Here is an 18736-nt window from a genome sequence, read left to right on the forward strand (position 1 = left end):
CCACTCTTTCTCCTCTTCGGGGGCGGTCGGTTCTGCTCACTTTACTGTGGGCAGACCAGGAAGTGATAAGACCGGCTCCGAGACTCCCTAGGGGAATGGAGGAGGACGGTGGCTGGTGGTTTCCTCCACTCGCAGTGCAGGGCGGGGACCGAGAGCCTTGAGCTCCGCGATTGAGGGCGGGAGGGGTGGCACTACTGGATTAGCGGCAGAGAGATGGGGCGGGTGGCCACCACCCGGCCAGGTCCGGCCCCACCGGCGGGCGGGGCGCGAAGAGAGGAGGAGTCTAGGGCCGAGCCACCGCCTCCGCTGGCGACCTGCAGCTGCCACGGCTCCTCCAAGCGGCGGGCCGCCGAGGTGAGTGACCCTCTCCACGTTCGGGTGTACCGTCCCCGGGACCCCTGGCGCGCTTCTGCTGATCGGGCAACCTCGTCCCATAGGACCAAGCCACGCGAGCCTGGTGGCAGAAGATCCCAGCCGGGTAGTCACAGACAAGGGGGAAGCAGGCTCCAGAGTCCATGTTGCACTTGTCAGCCACCCTCCGGGCAGCCCGGGACTACCATGGGTGCCACGTGCTCTTTGGTTTTTGTTCAGCGGCTTTCAGGGGAGGAAGTACCTAGTACCCAATTGGCAGGTCTGGCCAATTGGCCCGCCTGTGCCCGCGGAACCTTAGTCTGGAAAGTTCTTCGTCTTGCCCACTGAAACCTGGGAGCCGGTTGCCGGCAGGAGTGTAGTGGTAACTTTGGTCACTATGGTTAGCTAAAGTGAATGTTGTGTCTTACGCTGTTTGGGTCAACAGGCAGCGTGTGCTGGTGCGGGCAGGGAGGGGTTGGGTGAGGGTGGTACAGGACACCGAGAAGTCTAACACGTGTTCCGAGTCACTTCTGAAACAGACTGCAGAAGTAGGGGTTAGAGAAATTCCCTTAGGAGGTGTGTCTGCCCGGCAGAGTGCTGCCATGACATAATCGGAAGCCAACATTTCTCAGGCACTTGCTAGGGGCTCTGCGTGCGCTAGTCCAGCCACTCCTGGAAGCCAGGACGCCCTGTTCTTATTTCTGGTTATTCAGGGGAATGCTGAGCCTTCTAGATACCTGGTGTTTTACAAGGACACACAGGTAGCACGTAGTAGAAGCTGCAGGTTTTCTGGACAAAGGGGTCCTCTAGAAGCAGGCCAGATCCTCAGAACGTCTGGACAGCCCAATGAATGCAGTGCTGGGTGGCACAATGCCCCCAAGACCAAAGGGTGTGCCATTCAAGTCACTTGGGCCGGCTATCGTAGTGTGTCTGTGTTGAGGCCAGAGGTGGATGCTGGGTGTTTTCCTTTATTGGTGTGCACAATTTAAAAGGTGGGATCGCCCACTGAACTTGGAGCTCACCAACCAACTGACCAAGCTGTCTGGCCAGCAAGCCCTGGGAATCCATCTCCACTGCCATTACTGGTGTGAATGAGTGCGCTAACTCTTCACCTGCCTTCTAGGCATTTGAACTCAAGAAACACTTAACTGATTGAACCATCTCCCTGACCCCTGCAAAGGATGTCAAAACCACAAATGCCCAGCCCCCACCCCCACCCCCGCAACCATCTGAATCAGTCAGAAGCACATGGAGGGCACAGCTGAGTGTGTCACCAGGGGTCTGCACAGGAGGTGACCGCAAGCGAATGATTAATCAGTGTCTGGTGGATGCATAGATGGAATGGGACAGGCGACGTCACTGGGGGAAGTGGTGGAAGGGAAGGCTTTCTGCAAGAGGCCTTGGAATGGGATCGTCAAGGGAGGCTATTGGCCTCAGGGCCAGCTGGGAGCTCAGGCTGGCCCAGCTGGTCACATGAAGTTTGACTAGACTTCCCCTAAGCCTGCTGAGGTCTTCCAGGCCTGGTCTGCTTAAACTTGTATCTCTCCATCCTGAAGACATCAGATGTCAGGACCTGGCCTGTCCTGTCTTCTGTCCTTGTTTTATGGCTCTTCCTTCCTCAGGCTTATCAGAGACAGGGTTTCAGGGTGTTAAAAAGTGAAAGTTCTTGAGCAGAGTCCAAAGCCACAAGCCTTCACAGCCCGAAGGCAGATATCCACTGAAAGAGGAGGCTGGCTTTGCAGTCAGCAAGTGGGAGTCTGAACCTCAGCCCACACTGAAGTCATCTGGCTCCCTGAACTTGGTTCTTCAATTGTTGAGCCCTGCCCAGGGCTTTGGACACTACATCCCCAGAAGGCAGAGGGAGTGGTGGCCCTAGGCAGAAATTGGAACTGCAGGACTTTTAAGTATCAGACCCCTCCCTCTGCTCCCGGGAATTTGAATATTAATGTTGTGTGTTTGTATTCATGTCTGTGTTGAGGCATGTGGGTATAAGTATGTGTGCATGTACATGTGTGTGCTCACATGAGCGTGAAGACCAGAGGTTGACCTCAGCGGTCATTCCTCAGAAGCCATCTTGTTTTTCAAGACTGGCTCTCTCACTGCTCTGAGACTTGCCAATTCAGGGAGGCCAACTGGCCAGGGAGCCCCAAGGTCTGTCTGTTTCATCTGCTTCCTCCAGCTCTGTGATTACAAGTGTGTATCACTCTGCCAGGCTTTATGTGGGCTCTGGAATTGAACTCAGGTCCTCATGCTTTCAAGGCAAGTAGTTTATCAACTGAGCTGTTTCCCCATGTAGATTTGAGGGTTAATCTGGTCGGAACTTCTGGGTTCTTTTGCTCTTTGGTAGACCACTGGGGCCCAGAGCGGACTCTGAGATGCCCTTCTCTGTGACAGGCCTGGCCCTAGCTCCAGGCCCCAGGAACCCTTCTGAGGCTCTGGACACCTGCCTCCAGCCCAGGAGGAATTTCTCTGCGCTTCCTGCTGCTGCAGACAGAAACCTTAGTAGGCTGGGGCAGGGGTGGAAGGTCTTCTGGGACTTGAGTTCTCTGCCTTCCAGTTGAAACTGGATCTGCCTCTGGGTGCCTTCCCTTCCCTGCAGAGGGCTCAGGACTTTCTGGGTTGGCAGGCAGGAACTGAGTACCTAAGTGTTCTATGGAATCTGGTGAGTCTCTGGATGAGGAAAGGGCCTCTGGATTTCGAAGAAGGAAGTTTGTCCCTTTCCTCCTTTGTGAAGGGATAGATGTGCGCCTCTATTTTGTGATGTGTGAAGACATGTGTGTGATGTGGTACGCGTGTGGAGATCAGAGCCTCTCCGCTTCGGTCTTTACAAGGTCATGGGGTCACTGGGTTCAGTGCAGAAAGCTCTCTACCCACTGATCCACGAAACTACATCCTAATCAGGTTGTGAAGGTTATGAGTGGTTGGCCCCGGGAAACTGGGCCTGCTCTCCATCCCTCTCCACCTCTCACAGCGCCCTCCAGCTCATCACCCTTCCATCCTTGCCCTGCCATGTGCTGATGCCATCCTACCCAAAATGACAATACTCTTTCCTGAGCGCTTAGCTTCCCACACACCCGAGCCTGGACCGAGCAGTCTGTACACACAAGTTCACTGCACCTTGAGACTCTTAGGAGATGATGTTCTCCCAACCACACAATTTCTTTTCCCAGGGGCAGACTAGCCTCCAGCCTCTTTAACCCCAAACCAGGCTCCTTACCGCTCGCTCTATGCCTGCCCAAATCCTGCTTCATTAATTATTCATTCCAACATTTAGCGATACTAACTTGATGTCAGGCCCTCAGACCAGCAGACTTGAGACTGCCATTTGGTACACTCCCAGGCTCTCCCATGTCCTCTATAATTCTGAATACAAGTAAGGAGAAGCCTTCTCTTCCGTGTGCCTCGTTCTCCAGAGCGCTTCTTGGAGTAGACCTCTGTCCAGTTGCCCCTGCAGCTGTACTGGAGAGTTATTTCTCCCACAACACTTCCCCCCCGTCACCTTGGTCACCCACAGGAGCAGCCGTGAATATCCCCGTTCAGTAGACATTCCTTCCATGATGGAAACTAACACAGGGCTGGAGCCTGCTAGGCAAGCGCTCTTCCACTGAGCTGCTCCCTGGCTCCCATTGCTTGTTTCACAGCCTCCTTAGCATAGGAGGTGAATCTGTACAAACAAGAAGATGGCCCCAAGAGCATCACACCAGCCAGTGACACAAACGTAGAGGAATATGAGGCCAGTGAAGGATGGAGTGGGCGGTCCCAAGCTATGTGAAGAGACAGCAAGGCCCTCCTGCACCTGTGTTTTCAGGGTCTCCATGAGAGAAGTCCCATGGAGCAGGTGGAGCCCTAAGAAACCGGAGAGAGAGTTAGCTCCTTTCCCCTCCACCCAGCAGGTATTCCTTCCTGGGAAGTGTCCCTTCTGTTCAGAGCAGCTTCTCCAAGGGAACCTGGAGATCACCAGCAGCCTTGACTGGGATACAGTATGCTTTAGGCCCCTGTTCTGAGTCGGGAATTCTGCACCAAGTCCTGCTGCTCCAGCTCTCTGGGTGATACTGGGGCTCACTGGTGATGGAGAGCTCTTCTTGAGCCCCATTGACCCCACAGGCATCTTCCAGCAAGCAAGCACAGCTCAGAGTGAGGGACTGTGGGAGATAACGCACGGGTCTCCATCCTCAGCTGATGCTGTCCAGGGAACATGTGGTACCTCCCAGCAGCAGCGAGGAGATCCAGACTCCGGGCAGACATGTACAAATAATAGTACCTGAGTAACTTCTGTCTGTAAGGGTGTCCGTAGCCACTGTTTTACTTAACATTCAAAACACAGAGGGAACACTCACTGGTGGTGTAGCCTGGCTGGAAGAGTGCTTACTTAGCATGGGAAGCCTTGGGTTCCAACCATAGAACCACATAAACCGGGCACAGTAGAGCATGCCTGTAATCCAAGCACTAGAGCCTCGAGGATCAAGAATTCATAGTTATTCTTTACAACACAGGGAATTTAAGGCCAACCTGATCTGCAGAGTTTCCCCGTCAGAGTGGGAAAGAAGCCTGCCCAAGGTCACATGTTATAGCATGTTGTTGACTGTCTAAGTGCAGCTGCCAACTGCTAACCCAGCCTTATTTGTCAGAACAGAGTGGGTAAATGCTGTCCAGGGTTACAGGAGCTGATTGGTGCCTTAAATATTATCCAACAGTGTGGGTTGGATCTCCAAAGAAGGAGGATGAGGAGCATGTTAAAACTCAGATGGAAGTAATAGACTAAGTGAAGTGGAGCGGGGGTCACAGGTCAGGGCATGGAAGGATGAGAGTACACACCAGTCTCTGTATTGGCCTGTGCTGGACTCCGGGAGCTGTCAGAAGCTAGCCCTGCCTTCCTGAGGCTTTAGCACTGTTAGGGATAGGTGCAGAGGACCGCAGGACAGACAGCAGTGTGGGCCCTGCTTTGGTGGTTGGTCTGGGAAGTGGTGTGCATGTCAACAGTTTTCACTAGACTGCAAAATTGCTAGTTCTCAGACAGGTTGAAGAAAATCGGATATGCCTATCCACAAGCCCAGATAGCGTGATTCCCTTCAACAATATAGAAGTTTCGTGAACTCTGGGCTGCCCTTGCAGCCTTGGGAGGCGGCGGTAAGCCACCAGCAGCGGGTGGAGGGTGTTTTTATCTACCATTTCGGATAAAATGCTCTCCTGATTGTAGAGCTGTCTGTCATCGTTCCGCCATGGGCATTGTCTGGCATGCGGTGACAGAGCAGCCTCCTCTCTCAGGACAAAATGCTGAGAGAATCATCGCTAGGCTGGTGACAGCCGTGGTGAATGCAATGGATTACCCTGTGAGAAATTGATCAGTTGCTACTTTCTGTAACCATTATGCTTGCTTTGCACCTTGCAGGGTCTCGGTGGCCTGGCTCTGCCACCACCCCCCTCCTTTATGTTGGATGACATTTATTTATTTTATGCATCCTGGCTTCAGCTGGCCATCCTGCCTCAATTCCTGTAGCAGAGGCACTGGAGTCTGAGCTACTAATTACTACAGTGAGGTTTCCTCCCCAAACAGGAAGTCTCCAGCAGAATTGCTCTCTCAGGGCTCTCTCTAAGGGAGCATCAGTCACCCCTCCCAGGCCGGTCCTGTGGCCAGCTGTAGGCGGGCAAGCTGAGAGGGGAGGTGTCCCAGTCACCCACACCCGAGAAGGCCTGTGGCCACCCCACTTCTGAAAAACCACAGTCAGGCTGCCGAAGGAGGACGCTTTATGGCTTGCAGAGGGCCTGTCTAGGGACTCACCTGAAGGCCCAATGTCGCAGCTGCCCGTTGCCAGCGGTAAGTTTGATCAAGGCTCTGAGTGATCATTCACTCACTAGTACACCGCCCCCTTGCCCACTTGAGAGAGTTCCCCTGATGTGTGATTTGCCAGAGTCCAGAGAGGGCAGTGTTTCCCTGAGGGTTACACAGCCCCGGGTGGCAAAGAGCACAGGAGAAGGGGGTCTTGACAAAAGTGGGAGACTGTCTGCTGTGCACAGCTCAAGACCCGTTTTCAGGGAGAGCATCCAGACAGCAGGGACAGGAGCCTGTTCAGAGTGTAGGGCTTCAGTTTCCACACGCAAAGCCTTGTGGGTTTTAGTGTGTGTTGCTTTAAAAAAAAAAAAGTTAATGTTCTTGATGTATTTCTGAGGAATGTGGGCCTGCTGGGAATTATAAATTTTACTTAATTGGTAACCATTTCTGCCTTGGTTTATCACAGAAATGCTGGCTGCAAGTAATCGAACTGGATTTTTCTAGAAGGATTTGAAAAGCTAGATGTTTGTAAAAGCCCTATCAATTATTCATCCACTTTTATTTTGCAAAGTGATGTGGGGAGAAAATTTTGTTTTGTGTCAGACCAAACCTGTGCGCATGAGAGTGTGTGTGTGTGTGTGTTTGTGTGTATGTGTGTGCGCGCACACGCGGTGGGGTGGGAGACTGGTTTATACGCATGAGCTTCGCTTTCTCTTTGGTAGAAAAAAAAAACTGCCTTCCTTTAAAAAACCATAATGATTTTTATGATGTCTAGATAACAATTCCAGGTAGTATTACAAGAAATGTAATAGCAAAGTGTTTGTGAGAGTCCATCAGATAGGAGGAATGCCCACAGAGAAAGCAGAAGTGTGCCACTTAGAATGTGTATGTCTGTTATTAGCTGTTTTGTTTTCTTTTGTTTGGAGCAGAGCCTCCGCTGCCCAAGCTGGTCTCTCTCTACCTGGTGTAACTGAGATGACTTTGAACTTCTCATCCTCCTGCCTCTATACCTCCTACATGAGGATGGCAAGCACACACCACCAGGTCATTTGTATGGTTCTGGGGATGGAACCCAGGGCTTCGTGTGTGTTATTTATATAGGTGCTCTACCAGCCGCCCTCCAGTTCCATATCTACTGCCAGCCTTTAAACGCTTATTTGAGACTCGTGTTCTCTTTTCTCTTCCCCTTGCTTTGGGGAGTAGAAGTAGGGGTTGGGCAAGGTTCCCAAGCTTGACAGAAGAGGAAGGAGCGAGATCCCAGGTTTGAGCTAACCCCAGTTCAAGACTTAGGATGGAGGACAGCCCCACTTTACAGGAACAGCCAGAGGAGTGACTGGGAAACGTTCCCAGCAGCGCATAGAGAAGATAAAGGACACCGGAAGGAAACAGACAGGAATCTAGAACCGGTGCTGGGCAGGTGACATCTGTTACACCCACGTACAGAGCCACTGTCTTTACCGGCCAAAAGATCAGTTGGATGCAGAGACTAAATCAAAGCAACTCTGGGTCCAGGAGGAAGTCCCTTAACCTGTCTGAGCCTTGCTTTGGGATGCGCAAAGTGGAAGCAGTGACTGTCGTCTGTAGATCATATCACAGAACGCATCTGAGGTTGTGGTTGCTGCAGTGAATCTGGTCTTCTCTAATCTCTTAGCGTTTGACCCTGGGGATCTGGGCTGTATGGGTACCAGACACATACAGAGTGCTGGGATCTGCTGGCTGCCTCCCTCAGTAGCTTATGCCCCAGGGAAACCCTGGATCACTACGTGGGGAAGGCATGTGGCAGAAATGGGGAGAAGGAGTTGTCCCTGGAAATTGCTTCCTTTGCATAGCAAGGATGTAATTTTCATTCAGGCTGAGCAGGCAAGCCCCAGCTTAATGATGGCCTGACATGGTGGTACAAAAACAACAACATTCAGTAGAAACTGTACTTCAGATTTTCAATTAGGAACTTTTCCCAGGCATTTTAAACTTACAGTATCATCAGTTTACAATAGATTTGCTGGCTGCAACCCTACCCTAAATCAAGGAACATCTGTGTCTTCAGGGCTTTGAAATGAGCAAGATTTATGTGTGTCACTTGTATATGTCTGTATGTTCACACATGTGAGATTATATATAATCACATTCACGGGGAAGTCAGAGAACTTTCTCAGTCACCCTCCACTATATATTGAGGTTGAGGCAGAGCCTGTGACTTGAACCAATTGCTTCCCAATTCTGTTAATCTTACCGGCAATCCCTGTCCCTGTCTCTGGGATTACAGGCAGGCTGCCACTCCTGTCTGGCGTCACCTGGGTGCTGGGGATTTAAACTCTGGTCTTTCTGCTTTCCTGGAATGTTCTGTACTCCTGAGCCATCTCCCCAGCCCAGAAAGACTTTCTAGACATTAGTACTCAGCACCTGCTATGTGAATTACTCAGATCAGAGGGCGTTAGGTCTAACATTGACATAAATCTGTGGGAAGGGATGGTGGGAGGCTATGGGCTTCCCAGCTCTAAGGGAAGGAAGGTACCTGGCACTGGACACTTGCTCCACCCCTGTGGCAGAAAGCCTACTGGATCAGAGAACAAAAGCATTGATTTTGTCTTAAAGAGGAACTGGGAAGCTTCTCCTCTTCTCTTTAAAAATGCAGGTGTGTGTGTGTGTGTGTGTGTGTGTGTGTGTGTGTGTGCGCGCTCACGTGTTTTCACTAACAAGTGTGTGTGTGCTCACGTGTGTGTTGGGGATTGTATATGGAGGCCATAGGAAGACATCAGGTGTCACCTTCGGGAGCTCACCAGTTAACCCAGAGACAATCCTGTCTGCCTCCCCAGCACTGGTATTACAAGTCCTTGCCACCACGATCCACTTTGTATGCGGGTGCTGGAGATCATATTCTGGGCTTCACACTTTTTAGGCAAGCCCTTTACCAACTGAGCCATCTCCCCAGCCTCAGCAGCCAGCCCTTCTGTTGGGCCTTGTAACTGGCGATCTTAGTTGTAAACTTGACTGGACTCGGAATCAGATAATTTTGAAAGCTGCTGGACTGAGCTGCGAAGGACTTTGTTTTGGTCTTGGCTGGTTTCGTTGCTTGTTTGTTTGTTGAGACAGGTTCTCATTATGTAGCCGTGGTTAGCAAAGAATTCACAATGTAGACCAGGCTGTCCTCAATCTGACAGTGATCTGCCCGCCTCTGTCTCTAAAGTGCTGGGATTAAAGGTGTGTGCCATCATGCGAGACTGAGAGACTCTCTTGATCAGACTATCTGAGTTGGGAAGACTCACCGTAAATGTGGGTGGCACCTTCTGATGGCATCCCGTAAGAGGACGCGGGACAAGGGAACACTTGTTGCCTGCTGCCTCACTCTCGCTGGCATGTTCGCTTATCTTTCTGCTGCAGCACCCTCCGGTGACGCTAGAACCAGCGTCTTTGAATTTCCATCATAGACTAAAGACTAGGGCTCTCCGGGAGTCCTCCTGACTGTTAGGGACAATTGGGGACTGCTGAGATACCCAGCCGGCAGACTGAGGAACTCCTGGTCTCTCTAGCATGAGGTAGCCACTATTGGGTTACCAAATGATCCTGATTTATCTCTCATGAGGAAGAAGTGTACACTGTACAGAAAACCTTTGGCCATTTGGGGAAAAATGCAGAAAATAACAATGCTGGCTGGAGACTTCCAGAATCTCCAGATAAAGTGACAGAAGAAAAGAGAGAACTCAACACTGAAATTCCCCAGCTCCAGACGTACACAGACGGGCTGAAGTTTCTTAGGTGTGTCATGGAAGAAATCTCTCCAGAAGCAATAAAGTTCAAGTTGCCAGAAATCAGACCAAGCCCTCTTTATAAGGTCAGCTGACTTCCTTCCAGACCTCAGGCCCCAACCCTCAAGGGTGTCAGCCAATACAGTGGAGTGAGGACATTGAGAACAAAATGGGGACCTTGTGGTTCGGGATAGAGATGTGGAGGAGGACCCTAAGGTGGCTGAGGGCATTAAATCTTCAGATTTCTTCATCTGAGGGAGTAGCTTCTCCTCCCATAGAATATGTGCCCCCTCCTTTTTCTGCAGGATTGCCCTCTTCACCCTTGCTGGCCAAGACAATGCTGACATCCCTTAGTCCCGTAAACCATTGTCTCTAGAGCATAATGGGACTCCAGGCTAAGCAGGCTCCTAGAGGAGAAGCAAAGCATGGTCCATAAAGAGGTGTGCTATCAGTGTGCTAATTTGTGCAAGCGGAAGTCTGAGGAATTGTGCACGGGTGGATTTTAAGGGTATGGCATAGTGGTGGAAGCAACAAAAGCGGACCAACCCGAGTTCATGGATATGAGCTCATTAGGCAAAGATTCTAGGTTTAAAACGGACCTTCGTACCATTAAATAAAGTGCTGAGCATGGCAGGTCTCAGCTTTAGTGCCAGTGCTCTCGAGGCAGAGGGAGGTGGAGCTCTGAATTTCAGGCTAGATAGGACTACATCAGTGTTCTCAACCTTCCAAATGCCGCGACCCTTTAAGGCAGTTCCTCCTGTTGTTGTAACCCCCACCACCACCACCACCGCAAGGCTATTTTCGTTGCTACTCCATTACTGTGATTTTGCTACTGTTGTAAACTGTCATGTAAATATCTGATATGCGACCTCCAAAGCAAAAATAGAACAGACCTCGAGTTTTGTTAGTTGGAGAGAAGAAGATTTGCAGGCAAAAAAAAGATTGATTCAGAAAACTAAACATGATCCCAGAGTTCTGATCGGGAGGTACTAGAAACAAGGGATGGGTGCCACAGCCTTTATATAAATAAATAAATAAATATTTATATTTATTTGTAGTATTTAAACTCATTTGTGCAGTGCCTGGGTGGCAGTTAGTGTCTAAAATTGTCACTGTGTGGCTGTGGTATAGAAACTTGGTGAACTCCAGAGCAGTCAGGGATTTTCAAGGAGGTATATGGAGCCTCCGTAACCACATCTGAGGTTGTTCCCTGCCTTCCATGTGCAACCACAGGCACGGGGCTGGGTGTGGGGTGGAGAGAGAGCAGGGAGGAAGGGAGGGAGGAATTGGCTAGTTCATCACCACTGGGACGCAGAGCCCCAGCTAGGTTCTGAGAGAATAGCTAAGAGCCACAAGCACACCCTGCCCATGGCACAGAATCCAGAAGTCCCATTATTCAAGCAAATATTAATTGAGCATCTCCTGGATGTCACGCGATGGGTTAAGTGATAGAGGTGTGTGTATGGGTAAGGAGGAGCCTCCACCTGGCTCAGGGACAGAGGAGTGAGCCGAAAGGTGAGTCAGTAAGGAGACAGAGGGGCCCAAGGCTCCCCTCTGCCCTGGCCCAGGAGGAAACCAAGAGCCAGTCCTGCTGTTAGTCCTCTGAGAAAGCCTCCTCTGGCCCATGACAGAGCTGGGGAGTGGCTGTATGATCTGGTCCTCCCCGAACATCTGGAGAGTGTGGTAGCCAAGTTCAGTGTCCTTTGGAGTCCAGGAGTGGCTCTTCAGGGCCAGGGGAGTTTCCCCTAAAAGACTTTCTAGGAAAGGAACTCAACTAGACAGAACAGGAGGAAGTGATGTCATCAAGCTTGAGCCCCAGGAGGAGGGCCAGCTGCTGTCTTTGTGTGTCTTGACTACCTCTGCCTTCTCTCTACCCCCACGCTTCCCAGCTCAGGATCAAAGCTGGACTAAACCTCTTTTTCTGATTTTGCGAATCCCTCCCCATGGCAAGGGGTGAGGCAGACACAGCCTTTGGGGCACATGGGCTCCAGGCTTTGCAGTTCCAGCTTCCCCAGGGAAGCAGGAGACTGCCTCATCTCAGGAGCTGAGGCTGCAGGGCCGGTGCTGCTTCTCCATAGCCTCCAACCTGACCGGAGGAGCTGGCTGATCCTCGGGCCCCTCTTGGAGTTCCCCTGGCACAGCTAAACTGGCCCTCCCTGGCTGTCCTGGTGCCTGGCCAGGCTCTCATTGAAATCCGTGATGGTTAACACAGATTGTGAACATGATAGGATCTAGAAACACCTAGAAGACTCCCTACATTTGCCTCTGCTGCCTTTGAGGGATTATCTAGATTCTGTTGAGATGGGAGGACCCAGTCCTGACAAAGGAGAAAGTGGGCTGGGCACCAGCAGTCATCTCTCACCTGACTGGGTACCATGTGACCACCCTCCCCTCTAGCCACCACCATCCCTTCAATGGAACCCTTGGACATGATCCACAATAAACCCTGTCTTCCCTAAGATGCTTTTGTCGTGATATTTTACCACAGCAACAGGGAAAAAAACTAAGACAGAGTCTTTTGCTTCCAGCTGCATTGCAAAGCCTGCCCATCTCCTAAAATCTCTGCTGTGGATCTTGTATCTTGTTTCCCCTGTGTACACCGTGGGGATTCAAGGAATGGCTGAGGGGATTCCTCTGAGAAGGCATGGCGGGTCTGAGTGCTGTTGAGCACTGCTGGGCCACAGGGGGCGCTGTGCACATGGGTTACTCTAAAGACACTGTGTGCTGATGATGCAGAACCTGGCTCATCCCGAAGCTTAGAGCCCCTGGCCTTAGTGCTGACGTCAGGGACACCCCGTTCCCTCTCCTGGCCAGCACTGACCATGACACTGAGTCTAATGGCCGAGGGGTAAAGTGAGCTGTCCTGATGAGTAGCTGTTCTCACTCTCACTGTTGAAGAAGTGAAATTGAATGGATGGGAGGTGGCCCATGCGGGTTCTTCAGCCGTCCTTCGGGGACATCCTCCCAGCCAGGGTGTCTGCTAATGTCCTGGTTCTCCAGTGACTTCCTAATGCTACACTTCTCCCCAGCCTGCTGTGGGCCTGGTGACATGCCGGTGGCAGAAAAGGAGACCATCAAGTTTGCTTCTTTGGCTGAAGCGCCACCACGTCCCCCATCCTCCTCTCCCCACATTTGTTAAGAGTGGTGTATTAGTGACCTTGCCCATCGTTGTGCAAAGCCCCTGGAGAAGCAGCCCCAGAAGAAAGGTTTATTTTGGCTCATAGTTTGGGGGTACGTGGTGTAAAGGTGGGGAATGCATGGCCTCAGGAGCATAAAGCATCTAGTCAGGAGAGGAAAGAGATGGATGCTGTTGCGTACCCCATTTTCTTTTAATTTATTCCAGGTCCAGCCCATGGGATGTTGCCCTTCACATTTAAAGAGGGTCTTTCCCTGCAGTTCATCTAATCCAGAAACTCCCTCACACATAGCCAGAGCTTTGTCTAAGGAGTCCAGGTCCTGTCAGGTTGATAGTGTTGGAAGTTTATTAAAGTCAAGCAAATCAAACACTCTGAAGAGAGACTTGAGTAGGCTGGCCCAAGGCAGGGAAAAGCCTAGTAGGTTCTTGTGGATTTTTAGAGATGTTTATGAATATTTATGGAGTAGGTAACATATTCATGGAGTGAGATGAATCTTCCTCCCCAGTGAGGTCAAACCAGTTATCCCTTTCAGGAATATATCCATCTTCTAAGAAATCCCATCAGGTGGTAGTGGTGGTACGCGCCTTTAATGCCAGCACTTGGGAGGCAGAGGCATGCAGATCTCTGAGTTCAAGGCCAGCTAGGGCTACAGAGGGAGTTTTAGAGTAACCAGAGCTACACAGAGAAACCCTGTCTCAAAACAAACAAACAAACAAATAAATAAAGTCTTATAAACGTGGGCCGGGGTAGTTGTCCAAAACCACAATACAAGTGATACGATAATGATGTTAGGTCTTTGGAAGATGGACGTGTATGGGAGAATGCCCCGTAGCCGAGAACTTCTGAGATCCTCCTGCCTCCACCTGCAGAGTGCTGGGATTGCCTTGCCCAGCCTGTGTGGTGCTGGTGTGCAAACATAGGACATTGTGCATGCTAGCTTTAAGTCAACCAGACAGGCTGGAGTCACCTTGGAAGAGGAAGCCTCAATTGAGAAAATGCCCCCCCAAGCAGGTTGGCCTGTGGGCAAGTCTGTGGGGCATTTTCTTGATTGACATGAAAAGACCCACCCCATGGGGTCAGTGTCACCCATGTGCTCATGGTCCTGGTGCTATAAGAAAACAGGCTGAGCAGTCTATGAGGAGCGATCCAGGAAGCAGTGTTCCTCTATGGCCTCTGCTTCGGTTCCAGCCTCCGGGTTTCTTCTGCCTTGTGCTCCTGCCCCGACTGCCAGTGATGGAATGTGATGTGGAACTATAAAGCTGAAGTAACCCTCCCTCCCCACGTTACTATGGTATTCATCATGGTGACAGAAAGTACTTAAGACCCTAGGCAAGTACTGAGTCTGAGTACTGAGTACACCCAGCGCTTTCCCCAGTTCTTCACTGAAGACCTACCACAGTGGCATTCGGAGTATGTCCCCTGGACTTTCAGGAGCCCAATATCTGGGAGAGGAGCTCTGCAGTGGGTCCCATAGCACCTCTGCAGTGGGTCCCATAGCACCTCTGCAGTGGGTCCCATAGCACCTCTGCAGTGGGTTCTGTGACCTCTGCAGATGCCAGTGATTCTTTAGCTGAAGTTCATGTGCTGGGTCCCCACAGTAAACTGCACTAAGTTCCCACCTTGGAAAGACTACCTCACAGAGCAGAGGCAGCACTCCAGGCCAGGAAGGCACAGGCAAAGCAGCTGTGGGTTTAATTTGAGAACTGGGGATCCTGGCAGGGAAGGGTGACCTGGGGATGCCGTGGCTTAAGGACTGTTGCTAGCAGACACCCCAAGACCCTACTCCAGAGTTTGCTGGTGCCCTGCCCATCTTCCTGCTGGACCCCCACCCCAGGTTCCACCTGGCTCTCTTCTGAGAGTCGGGCAGCAATGTCTTTTTCCTTTTAGCTATCTTTGTGTTTGTTTTCTTTATGTAACCCAGACTGGCCTCAAACTCACTGTGTACATGACAGTTACCTGACAGTTCTGATCTTCTTGCCTCTGGGATTCCAGGCATGCACCACCACTTCCAGATTACTGCATGGGGGTCAAACCCAGGGCTTCTGGCATGCCAGGCAAGTGCTCTGCTGACTCAGCCACATTCCCATCCTGCCTCTGCCCCACTAAGCTGGCTTAAGGTGAAATGCATGCGTGCCTTCAGGCCATTATCTCAGAGCACATTTTTAGAAAATGCGACCCATTGATTTGAAGAAATCTGTTTCTGCTTTACAACAGACAAAACGGGGGGTTCTCTTGTTGTTTGTTAAATTTTTCAAATTCTAGACAGGAGTAAAATGAGGACGTTAATTTAAGAACCCCAAAAGTCTGGACATGGTGGCTCAAGCCTTTAACCCCGGTCAGCCAGGCCTACACAGTAAGACCCTGTCTTAGAGAGAGACAGACAGAGAAAGCCCAGAGCGGATCCTTTACCATGAAGCGCCATGGTCCCTTGCGTAGAGAAAAGGCTGGGTTTTGACAAAGGGAGCTTGCAGTAGAATCCCTCCTTCTACCAGTGGGTCCTAGGAATAGACCTCAGGGGTCCAGTTTGGTGGCACGTGCCTTTACCCACTATATACACTAGCATGCAGGGGACACAGCAAGGAAACTGCCAGAAGGGCTGCTCCACTAGAAGGTTTTTATTATGAATAAGAGAGAAAATAGCCGGAGTCATCTGGAAGAGTCCAGAGCAGAGAGAAAAAGAAGTAGCCTGGACATGGCCAAGGCTGTCTTCAAGAGAGGCGAAAGAACATGGGCAGGAAGAATCCTGTGGGTTCTAAGGAGGATGTGTGGCTGGGGGTAGGGAAGCCCATGAGCTGGAATGTCTCCTTTTGGGGGAACAGGAACCCACTTGATAAGTTCCTGAAGAGTTCTGGCTTTTATCTAACTGCCAGAAATCCTCCTGTAGTCCAGCTTGAGCCCATTGCTAGACATATGGACGACCTGGACTCTGCACTACTGAACCACCTTATGAGGCCCTTACCCTGTCTCCTTGGCTTCGGATTTACTGATTTGGCTATGTTAGATGACCCGAGGAGCCCCAGGGATCCTCCTCCCCAGCTGTGGTGAGCAACTCTATAATAGTTTGGATGTATTTGGTCCCCATAAACTCATAGGGAGTGGCACTATTAATAGCTGTGGCCTTGTTGGAAGAATTGTGGTCTAGTTGGAGAAGGCTGAGTGACACACGCCTTTAATCCAGACCTTGAGACTGGAGGGCACACCTGTAATCTGGACCACACCTTCTGTTGGAAGTGTGCCACTGTGGGGTCAGCCTTTGAGGTCTTTCTCAAGCTTCACTCAGTGTGACAGTCAGTTGATTTCCTGTTTCTCAGCCCCAGCACCACCTCTGCCTGAATGCTGCCATACTCCCTGCCTTGGTGACAACTGACTGAACCCCTGAAACCGTAAGCAAGCCCCCTCGGTTAAATGTTTTCTTTATAAGAATTGCCATGTCCATGGTGTCTCTGCACTGCAATAATAAACCCTAACTAAGACAACCACCATGCTGGCTTTTTTTACATGGATGCTGGGTATTGAACTTAGGTCCTCATGTCTGCAAGGCACAGTATTTCATCGACTGAGCATTCTCTTCAGCCCCTTTAATCTACCTCTTAGACGTCCTTCCCCTTCATGCCCTGTAATGGTTACATTTCAGTGTGAGCTTCAGAGGAGACAGAGCAGATTCACACCCGTGGGGAAATGAGAGGCAGTGAACCTCCTGGAAGATTTGGCTGCTGTGTGCTGTATCCTGCTGCATGGCCTCATTTAAACTCCAGGCCTTGCAGTGGATAGCGGAGGATACCTCTGGGAGCCGCAGAGCGGCCCTGAGACCTCAGCACTCGTACACAGATCCAGCCACACCTCCCTGGAACGGTGGTAGAAAGAAGCCACAGGGCAAGCCCAGTCCCAGAGACGATGGATGGCTCCTCCCCAACAGTTAACTTTGGCTGTTGTGTAAGTTTGACTTCTCTGTGGGTCATGGGACTTAAAGAGCTCAACTAGGCAGAAAACAAGGAAAGAAGCTTCGAATGCGGAGACAAATGGATCACAGACTCAGACTTAACCCCAAAGCATGTTTGCTTTTCAGTCACAGAAATAATAGTCCTTGGAGACTCAGTTTCTTTAAAAACAAAAACAACTTGTGTGTGTGTGTGTGTGTGTGTGTGTGTGTGTGAGTGAGATGCCTGGGATTAAACCCAGAGTCTACATACTGAGCAAGCATATAAAAACTTTTAAATATTTTTATTATTTTTCATTTTTAATTGTGTGTGTGTAGATTCGTGCACATGAATGTAACACCTGTGGAGGTCGGAGGTATCAGACGCTCCTTGAGCTGAAGTTACAGGTAGTTGTGAGCCACGCACCGTGTGTGCTGGGAACCGAACTCACACAGCTTCAAAAGCAGTGCAGGCTCCTGGCCAGTGAGCCACCGCTCCAGCATACAGTTTGCATATGTTCAATTGTATTGTACACCTGTCATCTCACACACATACATACACGCGCGCGCGCACACACACACACACACACACACACACACACGAAGGTTTAAAAGGAATCAAACCCATAAATGGGCAGAGGATGTAGCTTGGTGGCAGAATGAATTCTAGCCTTCGTGTGTTCAAAGCCCTGGGCTTCATCCTTAGAGTGTGGACACACACCCAAAGATAACATATGGGCATCCTGGCAGTCTGAGGTAACCCTGGGTTCTGGGTGGGAGTCTGCTTTTCCTTATAGGATCTATCATAATTTGTGAGGATAACTGCACCCAAGGGATGCCTGGTGGCCATCCATGACCACTTAGAATCCAAAGGGTGGCACGACCCATGAGAAAAGGCTAGGGCCATTATCTCCGTGACTATTCTCACCCCTGCCTCCAAGAGCAGGCAGGAGCTGGCAGGTCAGTTGTGTATCAGAGCCAAAATTGCAGTCCATGTTTTGGCTCTGCTGGGAATCGAGAGGGGACAAGGAGCCTGGCAGAGACCCTGAGGGGACCGGGTCACCCCAGCCATAGCTTGGCAGCCAGGTGAGTAGATCTGTATCCAGGCTACAGACCTAGACCCATCAACTGCAATCAGATCCCCTCTCCCTCTGTGCCCTCAGTCTATAAATAGATCCCACATCAGAGCCAGGCACATCTAGAGACCAGACAACTCAGACTCTGACCTCTACCAAACACACAGGCAGCAGTGACTTCTGAGCCTCTCAAAACTCCAGGATGTGTGCCAACCACTCTGTCCCTCCCCACAGCCATCAGAACAGTGGCAGGTCTTGTGCTTGGGTGTGGCCATACCCATGAAAAACTGTGAGGGCAGGGGTTGGGGAGGTGCCTCAGTAGGTAAAAAGCATTTGCAGACATGAGGATCTGAGTTTGAATCCTCAGAACCCACGAAAAAATTGGATACAGTGTGAATGTCTGTAACTCCAGCATCCTATGGGAAGATGGGAAGTAAGACAGAGCTCCTCAGCCAGCTAGCCTGGTGTGGGAGCGGGAGAAACAACAGACCCTGTGTCAAACATGGCAGAGAGTGAGGCTTATGTCCACACATATACAGGCTCATAAATGTGCACACATATGTACATCACACATATACACATACATACACCCATACCTGTGCCAGTGGCCTGATTTAGTTGCCAAGGTCTTCTTCTCTTCTCTCCTCCTCTCTCTCTCTCTCTCTCTCTCTCTCTCTCTCTCTCTCTCTCTCTCTCTTATTTTCCAAGATGGGGTTTCTCTGCATAGCCCTGGCTGTCCTGGA

General features: G+C 50.7%; 1 protein-coding gene across 2 annotated transcripts in view; it reads left to right on the plus strand.

Moving 5' to 3' along the window:
* Positions 1 to 317: 317 nt before the first annotated feature.
* The window catches only part of Steap3 (STEAP3 metalloreductase), a 38910-nt gene continuing 20491 nt past the window's right edge, over positions 318 to 18736 (plus strand). The window contains exon 1 of one of the 2 annotated variants that reach the window (XM_005348259.2): positions 318 to 354. Coding sequence is in view for 1 of the 2 variants with exons in the window: in XM_026779598.1 (XP_026635399.1) it covers positions 6142 to 6166 (25 nt within the window). In the remaining variant the exon portion in view is untranslated. Of the gene's footprint in view, positions 355 to 6104; positions 6167 to 18736 lie in introns of those variants that run through there. The other variant, XM_026779598.1, reaches the window with a different exon arrangement.

This window comes from Microtus ochrogaster, chromosome 6 (assembly GCF_000317375.1).
Source record: "Microtus ochrogaster isolate Prairie Vole_2 chromosome 6, MicOch1.0, whole genome shotgun sequence".
Classification (NCBI taxonomy): domain Eukaryota; kingdom Metazoa; phylum Chordata; class Mammalia; order Rodentia; family Cricetidae; genus Microtus; species Microtus ochrogaster.